The sequence below is a fragment of the Brassica napus genome, unplaced genomic scaffold (assembly GCF_020379485.1).
Source record: "Brassica napus cultivar Da-Ae unplaced genomic scaffold, Da-Ae ScsIHWf_444;HRSCAF=677, whole genome shotgun sequence".
In the NCBI taxonomy this organism is placed as follows: Eukaryota; Viridiplantae; Streptophyta; class Magnoliopsida; order Brassicales; family Brassicaceae; genus Brassica; species Brassica napus.
In genome coordinates, this window is record NW_026016520.1 from 1 (window position 1) to 17,131 (window position 17,131).

General features: G+C 38.9%; 1 protein-coding gene and 1 long non-coding RNA gene across 2 annotated transcripts; both read left to right on the forward strand.

Moving 5' to 3' along the window:
- The first annotated feature begins 2,662 nt into the window (after nucleotides 1-2,662).
- Nucleotides 2,663-4,114, forward strand: LOC125603980 (zinc finger BED domain-containing protein RICESLEEPER 2-like). Its single transcript, XM_048774658.1, has 4 exons — nucleotides 2,663-2,860; nucleotides 2,959-3,054; nucleotides 3,144-3,935; nucleotides 4,028-4,114. Exons 1-4 carry the CDS (start codon nucleotides 2,663-2,665, stop codon nucleotides 4,112-4,114), a joined length of 1,173 nt encoding a protein of 390 aa, XP_048630615.1.
- A 154-nt stretch (nucleotides 4,115-4,268) lies between these two features.
- Nucleotides 4,269-4,907, forward strand: LOC125603981. The gene is made up of 2 exons (XR_007335857.1): nucleotides 4,269-4,356; nucleotides 4,705-4,907. It is a non-coding gene; the product is annotated as an uncharacterized LOC125603981 (long non-coding RNA).
- The last annotated feature ends 12,224 nt before the right edge of the window (nucleotides 4,908-17,131 follow it).

Sequence of the window (17,131 nt, forward strand, 5' to 3'; positions counted from 1 at the left end):
CTCTGGATCAGATTCAAGTTATAGCAGAGAGTGTCCACACCATGGATTTCATAAATTCAGCTGCTCACATTTCTTCAGAGGCAAGCCTCGAGCTGTCATAATCAATGGCTCTAGACTCAGCTAGTGATGGAAACTTCAACACTAGGAATCCAAAAGAGGCTCTGAGACTTATGAGAACTTTGCATCCAGCAATAGCACCAAGAACAATGATTTTGAGAGGAAAAATCGGCCACTACCTAGGGAAGGAGCAGATGGACGATGTTAAGGCTAAGCTGGATAGTGTTCCCAAGCTTCTCAAGAAGCCGGTCAGCTTTGCAGAGGATGTAGAAGCTATAGATGTCGACATTGACAAAGATGAAGAGGAGATGTGAACTTTGTTAGTGGTACATGCTTTCAGAATCTGAGGTATGAAAATCAGAGTGGATACATAAACTCTTATGGCAATGGACAGAAGAGTGGATACAACCAGAGCCCGCAGTACCAGAAACCCTTCAGTAACAACTACAACATCAGCAACAACTACAACATCAGCAACATCAGCAACAGAGTTTATGGGAATTCTTTCTACCAGAATCCGCCACCACAGACTCGGAGAGCAAGATAGAGTCCTTGCTTGATCAAGTTCTTGAGGGTCAGCAGAAGTTGATGATTATTTCAATGGAAAGATAGATGATGTCTACACAGAGCTCAACTCAAAGTTTGAGTCTTTGAACACAGATGTGAGGAAGTTGGAGACACAAGTGGTTCAGACAGGAGAAACTGTTAAGAGGCAGGAGGCCCTCATCAAGGGTAAAGGAGAGGAATCACTGAAGCACAACGTGATGCCATCATAGATGATGATTTCTGGCAAGTCGTAAAAGATGAGAAGCTTCAGGAAGGGGACTTTAGAGTCGAGAGCTCCATTAGTTTTGGTAGTTGATCCTGGTGTGGACCGACACCAAGAAATGAACATCGACCGATGGAGACAGACGAATAATCGATCGACATCAGCTACTCAGCATCGATCGACAGAGGAATTTGCGTCATGCGCAGTAAGGATCCTAACTCACGAAGAGTTTGCAGCTAAACACCCTCATCCACCCAAACCCTTACGCATTAAGAAGTTGGATATCGATTGGGGCTGAACCATCTACCGATCGACAAAAAGACTCAACCGACAATCGGAGGGCTTACTCCAGCGTCGATCGACAACCACCTCTCACGTACCGAGTGCATCTACTAAAGATAGATGTATCATGTTTGAATGCACTCAGGAATCCATTCAACCTTCATAACTATTGTAGACAACTTCAGTCAACAATCTGATGATGCACCAGAGTCAATGCAAGTTGATCAGACTTCTGAGAAGAGAACCTTGAGGAGAAAGAAGAAAAAGGTTCATAAGCATCTTAAGAGAGGAGTTAATGAGAAGGAGATGGATAGCTTCACTAAAAGAGTTCTTAGGATACCCTTGGACTAGGGATGTTAAAATGAGTAATTACCCATGGGTGTACGGTGTACCCAAACCCACAAGTATTGGGTTGTGTTTTTGCCTTTCAATAAATAAATGGGTTCACAATGGGCTTTTACCCTTAAATAAATAATGAATTTACACTATATGGGTAAACCCATTAGTGAATGGGTACCCAAAAAAAAAAATACTAAATGACGACGTTAAAACTTCTCCTCCTTCTCTGAGACTCCGACTTCGAAACCTCCATCGTCTTCTCTGAGACTCCGACTCTCCCTCTAATCTAAAGTCTGAAACTCTGAATCGTCGAGTTTCACCGTCTCTCTCAGGTTCTCCCTCTCCCTCCCCCTCTCTCTCTCTCTCTCTCTCTCTCTCTCTCTCTCTCTCCTCTCTCTCTCTCTCTCTCTCTCTCGATCTCTCTATCTCTTGTTTTTTTTGTGGATTGTTTTCTTGTCTCAGGGAAGAAACTTTCAGCAGGTTTGATTCTGATTGTTCGCTTGTCTCTGCAGCAAACCCATTATCAGGTTCCTCCTCTCCAACTCTCTCTCTAGCTTCTTTTGATAGTGAAAGAAAATTAGTGTTGTTGATGAAAAATTTGGGTATTATTGAATGTGTTCGTCGAAATGTCCCAAAGAGAATCTCTCTTGTTTTATATAAACTATTTTGCCCATTCTCTTGTGATATGTTACTCTTCCGTGTCTTTGCGTTTAATCATATATGTAGATTGTGGAAAATTTACATTTTTTAAGAGTTGAAAGAAGACCCTTTTAGTGTAGAAGTTAAAGTATATGTAGAATGTTATGGTATGTTACTGTGTTTGCTTGATCTCTTTGCATCAACTTCTCTTTGTATATGTAGATGGATTCCCAGTCAGTGAGAGTACTTGCAGGACTTGAAGAGCAACTAGATATGGACAGAGAGGAGAATGAAGCTGAACTTCAAGGAGCCCACAGTGAAACTCAAGTGACTCAACCAACAAAAACGGTATTTCAGTCTAACAAACGCTTAAAGGCTGATGTTTGGAAGGAATACATACCGGTAGGTGTAGGGATAGATGGAAAAAAAAGAGGCGTTGCATTTATTGTTGTAAGGAGTTAGTAATAGAAGTTAAGAATGGAACATCATCTTTGAAACGGCATTTAGAAATCTGTCCAGTGAAGCCTCAAAGTGATGGCAATGCTGAAAGGAAGTATGATCACAATGTAAATCGAAATGACTAGTGAGCTTATTATCTATCATGATTTGCCTTTTCGGTATGTGAAGTACGAGAAGGTTAGGGCAAGAGATAAATATCTAAACCCAAAGTGTGTGCCTATATGCCGACAAACCGCTGCTGCTGCTGATGTCTTCAGGAAATATGAGATGGAGAAAGCAAAGCTCAAAAGACTTTTTGCAAATCTCAAAAGCCGTGTGTGTTTTACGACAGATCTTTGGTCAGCTCGCACGGTGATGGGGTACATTTGTTTGACTGCCAACTATATTGACAATGGTTGACCATAAACAACAAGATCTTGGCGTTTTGTGAAATCAAGCCTCCTCACACGGGTGATGAAATAGCTAAAAAGGTGTTGGGTTGCTTGAAGGAGTGGGGCTTGGAAAATAAGGTATTCTCCTTCACCTTAGATAACGCTACTAGTAACACTAGTATGCAAAAGATTCTTACACATCGTCTTCAGATGGTTGCTGGAAATAGATGCCATGTAATGGAAAGTTCTTACACGTGAGGTGTTGTGCCCATATCCTAAATCTTATAGTGAAGGAAGGAATAGAATTAGCTAATAGTCTGTTGGAGAATATCCGCGAGAGCGTGAGGTTTGTGAAAGCCTCTCAATCAAGGAAAGATGCTTTTGCTGCTTGTGTTGAAAGTTCAGGGACTACGGGTAGCTTAGGATTGTCTTTAGATTTATCTACTCGCTGGAATTCAACCTATGATATGCTCGCAAGGGCTCTTAAGTTCCGTATGGCGTTTGCTAGTTACAAAGTTTGTGATAGGAGCTATAACACGCTGCCTTCAGAGGAAGAATGGGAACGTGGGCAGAAAATTTGTGACTTCCTGAAGCCTTTCAGTACCATCACAACATACTTCTCAGGTGTGAAATATCCAACTGCGAATATATACTTCATTCAAGTTTGGAATATCGAATTGCTATTAAGGAAATATGCAGATTGTGATGATGAGGATTTGAGGTTAATGGCTAGGAGGATGCAAATCGAATTTACAAAGTACTGGGATGATTATAGCATAGTTTTAGCGATGGGAGCTATGTTGGATCCAAGGTTCAAGACTCAGATACTCAAAAAAGCTTTTGATAGGTTAGATCCAACTACTTCCGAGAAAAAAGTTAAAGTTATAGTGCAGAATCTGAAGGATCTGTACGAAGAGTATACGAGCAAGCTTGTGACGGGTTCATCTTCTAGTTCTAACTATTCATCAACACCAGATGACCTTCTTAATGAATCACCCCTTGATGATGATTTGAACGCTGTAAGATTACTTAATTTACTTATTTTCTTGTCTTGATGAGTATAGTTGAAATTGTCTGATTATATTGATGTTCTTGTCTGATTACAATATAGGATCTTTTTGAACTTGAAAGGAGTATTCACCATGGTTCAGATAACACAAAGACGAGTTTGGAATTGTATTTGGAAGCCGAGGCTTGAGTTAAAAGCTTTTGCAGATATAGAAGTTTTGAGCTATTGGAAAGAAAATGGGCATCACCATGGTGACTTAGCTGTGCTAGCAATGGATCTTCTCAGTATCCCAATAACTACAGTTGCATCAGAGTCCGCTTTCAGTATCGGTGGTCGTGTATTGACCCCATACAGAAACCGCCTTTTTCCAGACAATGTGCAAGCATTGCTTTGCACTCGTAACTGGTTGCGTGGTTATCCAGAACTTGAAGGTAACTTTACAGTGTGTGCATCCATGTGTGTGCTTCATGCATTCATTGTTCGTTGTCTTTGATGCCTTGACTTAGATATTAGCTACAGCGATTAAATATTCCTCTCTGTCTCGTCATTGGCTGTAAACGTAGACAGCAGTAATAAGATTATGTCTTTCTTATGGCTTTGGACATTCATGATTAGTCATTGCAGTTGTAAGAATCTGATTCTTTGAAGACTTCTAGTTTCTGGTGTTGTTGAAGCATTAGTAAAGAGCATATTGATGTGCCTTTGGTGACAATTTGTTGTTCTTCACCACCAACTTTGGTGACTGATGCTTTGGTGCTTTGTTTGTTTTGGTATTCTAGGTGATATTGAAGATAATTTCGATGAGGAAGCTACAAATGTTGCAAGTTCTTCAGGAGTATGAGAGAGATTCAAGATTCAAGAAGCTACAAATATTGCAAACTACTATTTATTTTAATCTGAATAAAAATACTTTTGCTACTTCTTTACAAATGTTGCAAGCTACAATTTGTTTCAATCTGAATCAAATATAAATTTATTATAATTGTGATTTTAATATTTATGCATAGATATTTAAATTATCTTTTTATTAGTATATAAAATGTATAATTTGATTATGTATGCAAAAAGATATAAATATTTTACATGATCTCTTTACAACAAATAAAATAGTTTGGGTACCCATGGGTAAACCTATACCCTACTGGGTTATTTTATGGGTTTTAATTTAATCATAATGTTTTTGGATTTTCGCGGGCTGGGCATAAACTGGGTCGGGTTTTTGTGGGTTGGGCTGGGCTGGGTTATTTCACCTATTTTAACATCCCTACCTTGGACAAGCCGTTTGAGGAAGCTTACTTTACCCACATGTTGTGGATGTTCTTCAGAGAGACCAAGGAAACTGAACATGACATACATAGGATGTTCAATCAGGTCAGAGAGAAGATGAAGCAGAGGATTACACTAAAGAAGATGAGTGATCCTGGGAAATTTGCAGTGCCATGTTTGTTGAAGGGCATTGAATTCATGTGTGCGCTGTGTGACACAGGTTCATCAATCAGCATACTAACCAAGATAATGGCAGACCATCTGGGTCTGAAGATAGAGCCTTCGGAGGATTCATTCACTTTTTTGGACTATTCTACGAGGAACTCAGGAGGAATCACCAGAAACCTTGAGGTGGAGATTGGTAATGCACTAGTTCCAGTTGACTTCCATGTCCTAGACAACAAACTGAACATGAATCATTCTCTACTCCCTTGGAGAGCCTTCATGGCTACGGTATGGGCAGTTTGCAACATGCAGACTAATCAGTTGTGTCTAACACTGATAAACCATGATGTCTACTATGATCCAGTCAGAATTGACAAGCCACATACGTCCAACACTGGAGTTGATACAAGATTCATAGCAGCATGCTACTGTGAATTTGAAGCTGAATACTAGACAAAGTGTGAAGCATCAATCGACAGCCATACTCAACCATCGATCGACAATGCCATTCAGCCAACGATCGATAACCACCTAGGAAATCGATCGACAGTAGTCATGCGAATGAAACTTTCGCTTTGCCAAAACACTGCTATCCGAGTTTTGTAGTTAACACCCAGCCTCAGATATCGATTGATTACCATTACGGTGACACGATCAGCAGACATGACGACTATTATATTGGCAGTTGAGAAAATGATAGCCATCATGAGAGCTTTGCAGTTGACATTGCACTACATGAGATGCGATCTGAGGAGTATGACGAGGATTACCCCAGAGAGAAGAATATCGAGTATCATGGTGTTGCCATGGAAGAAGAAGGAGTTCTCCATACATCACATGCAGATAAGAAGGCAAAATTAAATCGACATCAACACCAAGCCATCGATTGACGCTCATCACACACCAAATTCCGAGGTACAAGTAAAAGATAATACAAATTATGCTTATCTAACTCCATATGAATATGGTATTTTCAGGGATCCAGAATGCCAAGCACGAGCCCTGGATGGACACATTCTCAACATATCCAGGGAGGAAATTGCTGAAATCATTTCCATGAATGGGTCCAGAAACTTAATAGACACTCATAACAGAGCAGAGGATCCATCATCGATCGACGAAGCAGATGCACCATCAATCGACGGTCAGTCCGAATTGAGACGAAGAGCGCTTCTCTAGAACAGGAAAATGAAACCTCATTGGGAGATGAATTTGGTATTTTCAGGGATCCAGAAGGCCAAGCACGATCCATGGATGGACACATTCTCAACATATCCAGGGAGGAAATTGCTGAAATCATTGCCATGAATGGGTCTAGAAAATTCTTAGACACGCAGAACATAGCAGAGGATCCACCATTGATCGGCGAAGCAGATGCACCATGGATCGACGGTCAGTCCGAATTGAGACGAAGATCGCTTCATCAGAACATGAAAATGAAACCTCATTGGGAGATGAAAAACGAGTATGGTGTAACATCAACCGTGCAGAACAAGCCACTTACATCAAAGCAGAGATTGATGAGTTGGTAGCAGATATCTATAGAGCTATGAGGACGACATATGATTATCATTCCAAGAGGCTCGATGACATCTACTACCCATTCAACAACAATATAAGCTGGTTAACCACACGCACAGATGATATGAAGCAAGACATAGCCATGATTCAAGAACAACATGCAGTCGGTGGAGGAGCATAGAAATCGATTGCCGCTCACATTTAACAATAGATCGACGCCCACATCCGTACATCGATCGACGCTCAACTTGCATCATTTGAAGATAGGCTACAATCATTCACCTATAGGCTTAATGGTATCTACTACCCGCTCCGTGACGACATAGATTCATTGACTACACACATGAACGCACTGCAGCAGGAGAAATACACGATTCAGAGACTTCTATATTTTCAAGCAGAGCAGTCACCATCGATCGACAGCGATTATACAACATTATGAGGCAAGCTGGTAACCGAGAAATTCTTACATGATAAGCTTGATGATATCACTTTCTCTCAAGACTTGTTGAAAGAAGATATCTATTAAGAGTTGAAGGACATCACAGAATCAACACATGCCAGACTTGGAATTCACCAGTGCAGCATTGGTAATCTTCAGAATAGGATGCATGTCATTGAGGTTGATAAGGAGATACTGAAAAATCAGTGGACCAGAGGAAATAAGACCATAAGAAGCTTCATTGGTACATGGTTCCAGATGAGCAACGAAGATGTAGACACTTGTTTCCCAACAAGTAGTCATCCACCTCCTTACTAGCCAAAACAGCTTCCAAAGTCAAGCTAAATGACTATTACAAAGCGCTGAGTGGGAAGCAACCCACTATTAGGTAATTTTTTTTCAGTTTTCACTTTTTAAATTATTTATTTTTTCATTCAATTTATTGCAGGTATAAAAAACAGAAAAACCAAAAAGAGACCCGAGGAGACGATTACTCAGTCATCGACCGATGAGACCAAGTCGACGTCGTTCGACATCACGACACCAGAAACGATTGATAGACACTTCAATGTGTCAATCGACATCGACATCCGCGATCAGGTATATAGTTTTCCTTGTTACATTATGTACTTATGATTTATGTTCTCACCAAACTCCGACTAGATATACACTAGGGATAGTGTAATTTAAGTCTAGGGGAAAGTTTACTGATATTAATTTACCTATGAGTTTTATAAATGTTTTCAAAAAGTTTTATTGAGTCAAGAAGGGGACAATGAACTTTTTTCAATTTCCCTCACTTATCTAACCACTCTTTAGCATCATTCTTAGATTTATTAACTGCAGATTGTATTATAGATGCTAAAGTGGATCATCCTGCCAATTATTCACACTTGCTGAGACTGTTTGAAGGAACCAAATCCAACCTCCAACCTAATTGAGCTCAACTTGCTTGTCTTGGGGCATGGTATATATTGGATCGGAATCCTCCTTCAAGTCTGGAAGGTATTAGACTTAGTGTCCCTGGTTTTCCTTCAACCTTTCTTTGGCATCCATATATATATTTACAGAAGATTGAGTTGATTTCTTGCCGTTTAGAAGGGTAGGAGTGTCTACAGCGACCCCATTATTTTACTCTAATAGAATGATCACACATTGTTTGGAAGCGAGGGGTAAATACATTATCGATGACCTTACTATTTCGCCTACAACTTTGCCTAGTAATAAAATATAATAAAAATAAATAAATAAATTAATATATATATATATATAAATATATATATATATATATATATTTATATATACTATATATATATAAATATATATATATATATATACTATAAATTGGATTCAGAGAAAAGAGAAGAGATAAGGAAAACCAGAAAAGGGTTACCTCTCTAGTTATCAAGTCTCAAGAACACACACGATATAACTCTCAATAAGAAACTCTTCTTATTAATCACTTGAGGAAAATATGCTCAAAACCTCAAAACACAAAGCTCATAAAACTCACACTAAGCCAACACACACACGCATTGCTTATATATAAAACTCTTTAATCCTAAACTCATTAGGACTTATATTTAGATTTGGATAACTCCAAATCTAACTCGATGTAGATAACTTGTTACTTAAGTTACTTTCAAGTTTATCTCCAACATTCTCCTCTTTAAACTTGAATGCAACTTGAGTAACATCTTGAACCCCTATTAGCTCTCTCATTTCCTTGTACTTAAGCTTCCCTAGTGCTTTTGTCAAAATGTCAGCCTTTTGTTCATCCCCCGGTACATGCTGAACTTCAATCAAATCATTCTCAACACACTCACGGATGAAGTGATATCGCCGATGTATATGTTTACTGCGCCCATGAAATACTGGGTTCTTAGTAAGCGCCAGAGCCGACTTGTTGTCGACCAGAAGTACCACCCTTTCACGCGTTGCTCCAGTGATCTCTTCATACAAGTCTTGAAGCCAAATTGCCTGTTTTGCTGCCTCTGTTGCAGCCATGAATTCAGCTTCGCAAGAGGATAATGCCACTGTCTCCTGCTTTTGGGAACACCATGTTATCGGACTGTCTTCGAGATAGAACACATGACCTGCAGTGCTACGGCCATCATCTTCATCTACAGCATGGGAGCTGTCGCTATAACCTTTAAGCTCAGCTTTGCTCCCTCGTATGAAGACCAGTCCATACATCAAGGTTCCTTGCAGATACCTAAGAATTTGCTTTAGTGCTGCTCCATGTGATTCCTTAGGCTGTTGCATATATCGACTTAAGACCCCAACAGAGTATGAGAGATCCGGTCGTGTGTGGAGTAAGTATCTAAGGCATCCAATACGTCTTCTGTACTCCTTCTCATCGATGTTTTTCTCCTCGTTCCCCTTGGAGAGTCGCAGACCAGGGTCCATTGGTACATGAACTGCATTGCAGTCATCCATCTTGGTCTCACTCAATATCTTCTTCGCATATCTTTCCTGGTTCAAAGTAATTCCAAACTCGTTTTGGCAAACCTCGATGCCAAGATAGTATGTTAGTTTTCCCAAGTCGCTCATCTCGAACTTACTTGACATTCTCCTCTTGAACTCTTGTATCGCTTCCATGCTAGTACCAGTGACTAGAAGGTCATCCACATACACGGCTATAAGCATGAGTTGAGTCTTGTCTTGACTCCGATACAGAGCAGGTTCTTTAGAACACTCTATAAAACCAATTTGCTCGAGAACTTGGTTTAGTTTCTCATTCCACGCTCTTGGTGCCTGTTTCAAACCATATAGTGCTTTGTTTAACTTATACACCTTATCCTCCTTTCCTTTAACCACATACCCTTCAGGCTGAGAAACATAAACTACCTCCTTGAGATCTCCATGCAGAAAAGCAGTCTTTACATCTAAGTGATGTACTTGCCACCCTTTGGACGCTGCTAATGCTAGGATGAAACGAATGGTCTCAATACGAGCCACAGGAGCGAACACTTCTTCATAATCAATACCATGTCTCTGTATATATCCCTTCGCTACTAGTCTGGCTTTGAATTTGTTGATACTTCCATCAGAGTTTCTCTTCACTTTAAACACCCACTTTAAACCTATCGCTTTAGCACCACTAGGAAGATCCACAAGATCCCATGTTTTATTCTTCTCAATTGAAGTGATCTCATCATCACAAGCATCTCTCCACACTTTCTCTTCTCTTGCTTCAATGTAACTCCATGGCTCATCGTTTAATAGCATCAAGAGCTCTTCGCCGTCGAGCTCTGCAAGCAATATATAATCCTCCAGGTAGCTTGGTCTTTTGCTTTCTCGACTAGATCTCCTTAGGACAACATGATCCGGTTCATCCTCATCAGCATCAACAGCAGCGGTGTCGTCCAAGTTACTTGCATTAGTTTCCTCTAACGCATTATCTCTAGTGCTCTCATCATTAACTTCCTCGTTCATCCCTCTGTTTCCAAACTCACCCAATGACACATTAAACATTCCTGACTCATAATCTGCTTCTTTCTCCATAGACTTCCAGCTCCAACCTTGGTTCTCGTCGAATATAACGTCTCTGCTTACCACAATCCTTCGGTTTGTAGGATCATAAAGCCTATAGGCCTTGGATCCAGGCTCAGTACCGAGGTGCACCAGCTTTCGTGTTCTATCATCTAGTTTCCTGAGGTGACCATGGTCTATCTTTGCATAACTTAAGCATCCAAACACACGTATGTGTTCTACACTTGGTTTCTTCTTTTTAAAGACATGATACGGTGTTTTATCCAATACTCTTGTGGCTACCCGATTTATAAGATATGTGGAGTGCCTCACAGCCTCTCCCCACAAGAAGTTTGGAATGGTCATATGCTTTAGAATGCTTCTGGTCATTCCCATAAGTGTTCTGTTTCTCCTCTCAACAACTCCGTTTTGCTGAGGGGAGTAAGGAGCGGTAAGATGTCTGGATATTCCTGTAGTTTCACAAAACTCTCGAAACTCGTTTGAACAGAACTCGCCACCGCGATCTGTTCTTAGTGTTTTGATCTTTGCTCCTGTTTCCCTTTCAACAATTTCTTTAAACTTCTTGAACTTATCAAATGCTTCTGCCTTGTCTCTGAGAAGTATAGACCACATATATCGTGAGTGATCATCTATTAACACGAAGATGTACCTGTTTTTAGCCGGCGTGGAGGGGGTAATAGGTCCGCAGAGATCCCCATGGATAAGCTCTAGAACATGACTTGCTCGGTATGATGTTGCCTTAGGGAAAGTGTGTCTTGCTTGCTTCCCAAGTAAGCAAGAAGAACATGTCTCCTTCTCGATTTCTATGTTAGGTATCCCAACGACAAGCTCCTTTTTGATCATAGACTTCATTGATTCTCTTCCAATGTGACCTAACCTTGCATGCCATTTATCACCTTCACTAATCTCCATCGATTGGAGACACTTTGGATTAGCACTTTCCATGAGAACCTTGTATAATCTGTTCTTTGATCTCTTGGCTCTCGTGATCAACCTTCCATCTTTATCATGTAAGGTGAGATAGTCTCCTCGCATCCGTATATCACAGCCTGACTCTGTGGCCTGGCCGAGACTGATGATGTTGCTTTTTAAGTTAGGTATGTAGTATACATCAGCTAGAACTCTCTTCTCTCCATCTCCACTAATGAATAGAACGGAACCCTTTCCCTTGATGTCGATGCGTGAATCATCACCAAAACGCACTTTTCCTATGATTGTCTCATCGATGGTGCGAAAATAATCCCTATTTCCAGTCATGTGGTTGCTTGCTCCATTGTCTAAGTACCATGTATTCTCTCCCGCTACATTCGTCTCGAAGTCTTGAGGATTCATGTTCCTTTCGTTTAAGAGTATAACTTCATGCATCATAAGGTCCTCAGCCTCTTGTGTATCTTCATCTTTAGCCTCACGCGTTTCTTGTAGTTTTAGTAGACGATCAGGACAGTCCATGGCGAAGTGACCGTTCTTATCGCACCTAAAGCATGTTATTCTTGAAAGATCACCACCGTAGTTGTAAGTTGACCGCCCACGACCTCTTCCTCTGTTATAAAACCGTCCTCCTCTGCCTCGTCCTCTGTAACCATTGTAATCACGGTTGTTGTTGGTGTTGTCACGATTGTGTTGTTGAGCGTCATTGTTTGCATACATAAGTTTTGTTTGATCTTCTTTTTCTTCTTCTTCATCTGCTATACGTTCCTCGAAAGCCTTTAAACGTCCAATGATATCTTCGAACGTTGTAGTTTTTAGGTCAAGTACCTGTTCTAAGGACGCCACAATGTGAATGTACTTCTTTCTCGGAAGACTTTTAAGAAACTTTTTGACAAGTTTGGTTTCTTCAATAGTTTCACCCAAAGAAGCTGACTTCGAAGAGATTTCTGATAATTTTCCAACAAAGTCATCAATTGTATCTGTTTCTTTCATCTTCAATCGATCAAACTCTGCACTTAGAGTCTGTAGACGAGCCTCTCGAACTCTATCTGCTCCCATATGTCTCGCTTTAATGGCTTCCCAGACCTTCTTTGCAGTATCTAATTCTCCAACCTGTAATATCAGCGCTTCAGGTATTGATTGGAAGAGTAATGCTGTGGCCATGTTATTCTTCTTGCTGTCGTCGGATTCTATTTCAACAACATCCCAGACTTCATGCACCTTCAATAAAACCTTGATCCGCATAGCCCAAACAGTATAGTTGGTTGTATTCAACATGGGACAGCTGATCGAAGAAGGCCCTATGCCTCCTTTAGGTTTTACATACGTCGTGATGTCTCCCATGGTTACAGTTTGATCAGGATCGTTGCTGTAGGCTCTGATACCAAATCTAGTTATCAAGTCTCAAGAACACACACGATATAACTCTCAATAAGAAACTCTTCTTATTAATCACTTGAGGAAAATATGCTCAAAACCTCAAAACACAAAGCTCATAAAACTCACACTAAGCCAACACACACACGCATTGCTTATATATAAAACTCTTTAATCCTAAACTCATTAGGACTTATATTTAGATTTGGATAACTCCAAATCTAACTCGATGTAGATAACTTGTTACTTAAGTTACTTTCAAGTTTATCTCCAACAACCTCTAGGTCCAGATACTTGCTTAAGTGGATTCCATGGGTTTAGTGATCGATATTCCCAAGGCAAAGCATACAATTTTGTTTTATGTAAGAAATAAGGTCAGGAGAGGTTTAGTCATACATGATTAGTTAAGTTGTTGGATGAATGAAATTGGTTGCTAAACTAGGATATTGCATATAAAGTACTTTTGAAGTTGAGATTGATTTGATGTGGAATATTGCTGAGGTGATGATAGTGAGTTCTTAAATTGTGTGAGTCCCTGCTGTTTTCAAATCTCTTTCAGAGAGACTGCTCATTGTTTTGCTTGAGGACAAGCAAAAGAATAAGTTTGAGGGAGTTGATATACCATAGATTTTACCCACTTGGTATATAGGTGTTTTTAAATACATTATAGCTGTTTTAGAGTCTTTTTAATACGTTTTCAGGTTTTGGAGTGATTTGGAGGAAAAAAATGATTTTGGTGCATTTTGGAGATAAAGTGAAAAGGACCTGTAACTCCTGTACGAAAACGCGGGCGCGGAGACCGATTACGCAGCATCGAAACGTTCGGCGGAGATCAGCCGCAACATTTCATGAAAATTTGTTAAAAAATTGGGTTCACCAAAAAAGTTCGTCTTTTCAGGTTTTAAATGCTTAAATCGAGTTGTACATGCGAGATCTACGAGTTTGATGAAAAAACAATAAGAAAAACGAAAGATTTGAGTGAATGGTGATAGACTAAATTAGTGGCTATGGTAAAAGTTGCAGAAACTCCAAGCGACAAGAAAGGAAGAAGAAGGTTTAATTATAGTTTTGCCATTATTTAAAGAAGAGATTAAAGAAAACACGCTTCTAGGGCCTCATATCGAAGACGTGACATAATGCTTAAAAAGCAGCTAACCTTCCACCAGAGTACAAGACAATATGTGTTTCATTACGAAAATTGATTAATATATATACAGTTTTAGAAATATTAAAAAATCACTTAAAACTAGGCCCCGATTAATCTCTGATTACTCTCCGAATTTATGTTAACTCGCTAGGCTTAGACCAGCCGTCTCACTTACGCCTAGCGTAGTTCCGAACAGGGCCCGTAACTGACCATCGAACAGTCTGGCTGTCGATGATTGAAGATTATAATCGATCGACACATACCATGTGTTTTCGATCGACGGCGAAGTGCGCAAAGACCAGACTTGGTTCCAGCGAACTTTTAAGCCCAAGTCCCAAAAGAATTACCAAATTTCCCCTGACGAGTTTTAACTTAATATTTATGTGCTCTGTCATTGTTCTAGGAAACACACGCTTTCATACTTTCTTACACAGCAAAATACTTAGAGTTTTAGGTTTGGAGAGAAGATCCAAGACTCCTTCAGAGATTTGTGAATGGAACTCCAAGTTTTTCTACTCTTATCTATTCTATGCAGTTTTACTATTGTCTTGTTATGAATTGTTTAACTATGTATGAGTAGTTCTCTTTGTTAGATTTAGGGTTCAGATATTCATGAGGGATTACCTCAAAATATGTAGTTGCTAAGTGTTTGGATATCAATCAATTGAACTGTTCTTTAATGGATGTGTTCTAAAGTAGCTGACTAGGACCTTGTCCATAGATATTAGGGCGCAAGCGGAAGCATGGTCATTTGTCTGATCTAGTTTACATTGTGCTAGGATTGCTAGAAAAAAGCGACAGCTGATTTAGTTTAACCAAGTGAACAAGTCAAACCCGTGCGGTAAAGCTTACTGGAAGGAATGTTGATCAACAACTCAGTAGTTGCACCGATCGACGGGCTGAAAGGTGTATCGATCAAAAATTCATAATTGGTATCGATCGACACTTTTTCAAGACCAACAAGCGACATCTGAATATAGATCTGGCAATAGATAGTCTAAATATACGGAAGTTGATCGACTATTCTTTTAGTTTGAATTCTAGAATATCCAACATACACTTAGTCTCTATATCTCTATAACCCTGATTGTCTGAATAGAAACTCTAAGTCTAACGCCTTTCATATCTGTTTCAAAACCCCAATCAATCAACCGAGCAATTACCTTGCTCACACCAATGCTATTTACATTTAAACATGTTTTCCTAGCTAACCACATAACTACTAGATCTTTTGTGTGTCTTAGCTCCTTGTGAATTTGATCCTTATGTGCTACAACTCGACTTCTTATTTGAGAGAGTACAAATCACTCCTTAGGATAATTTGAGTGATATCACTTACTTACAATCTACGGAGGATAACATGTTTCTTATAGCAAGCCAAGTAAAACATAGTATCTTAACACACATTGTCAACAGGGGTCATCCCTGTAGGCGATCTATTAAAGTTTTCAACTAATTTTTTAATATAAATTTGAGAGTAAAAAATTTTCTCAGGGGAATATAATTTTCATCAAAACATTTGGAGGCATGTAACAAATGTTTCATTTACATGACCCATGACCGACCCTGCACATTGTTAGAACCACATTATCTATATCTAATCAATTTTGTCTTTCCTTATTTAATAATTCCCATTTCTTTGTAGAAAGAAAGTTTATGCATACTGAACTAACGGTCAATCGAAAAATATTATCTCCCATCGAAAACTCTAGCCATCAAGAGAAAAAGAGAGAGATTTTTCTTAGTTTCAAGCCGATGACCGGAGGCTTCTATAGCTCTGACATCGGCTTGTTTGGTTCGTTTTGCTTCTTTTTTTTTTGCTTTACTTTCTATCATTTGATTTGTTTGATTGTCAATTTATTTTAAATGCGGAAATTTTATTGTTCTTTTGTATGTTTCTTCCAATAGATTTAGTAAGCCAAAAACTTCGGTTCAATTGAACCGTTTAGAAAAGGTAATTGACATATCTAATGCAGATGGTGGCGACGGGTCTTACCGGCTTCTCGTTGATGGTTCTTCATTTGATGGTGATGGATTTTTTGCTGCAAACTATGGTTACTCTGAAAATGGTAATCTTTTTGACTCTATTATTTTCAAAAGAGTAATATAAAGATTTGTCTGGTCTCGGTGACTCCTACTGGAGTATTAAAAAGAGAGTGACAATCGTTCGCAATTCAGTTTAAATCATGGCGTCTTTGGATTAATACGAAGATTATCTCATTTGCGATTCAACTATTCCAAAAGCAAATTTGAAGCTTTTATATATAAAATCTTTGGTCATCCACTCGCAAGATAGATATGTGTTAGTTTACTTTGGATCCCTACTAATATTATCATTTTTCTATATTTGTTTGGCTAATTCTCATTGTTTAATTTATTTGCCTAAAAAGCTTAATAATACAATTGAAAAAAAAAGAACTAACGGTCATTACTCGAGACTACGAATCATAAAGAATCATGGTCGAGATTACCCGGAAAAAAATCACACAATGGAAAGAAGCATCCAACTCAACGAAGTAAATGTAAGATGAAAATTACTTTAAATATCATAAGTTAGTTACCATTTTACAAAATATATTCAATGAAAAATACTCTAATATTTGGATTTAGGATGTAGTGATTATTGTTTAGGATTTAGTATTCAAGGGGTGGGATTGAGTTTATAAACTTCTACAAATATTTTATAAGTTATTATTAAGAATTTATATATTATTTTAAAGATTAGTTTAATTTTTTCATTTAAACTTAAAATATTTATGAAAATAGATATTCTTTAGAGATAAATTTTAAAAATGGTATCAAATTTGTATTTCATCAAGTAAGATTAACATATATAGAGACAGTGTCGGATTTAATATATATATAT

Excerpts from the sequence above, each read along its gene's own strand:
- LOC125603980 (XM_048774658.1), top strand. The coding sequence starts at position 2,663 with ATGACTAGTGAGCTTATTATCTATCATGATTTGCCTTTTCGGTATGTG. Across the intron at positions 2,861-2,958 it reads TTGCAAATCTCAAAAGCCGT|ATCTTGGCGTTTTGTGAAAT; the intron begins GTGTGTTTTACG and ends ATAAACAACAAG. Across the intron at positions 3,055-3,143 it reads AGTGGGGCTTGGAAAATAAG|ATGCCATGTAATGGAAAGTT; the intron begins GTATTCTCCTTC and ends TGCTGGAAATAG.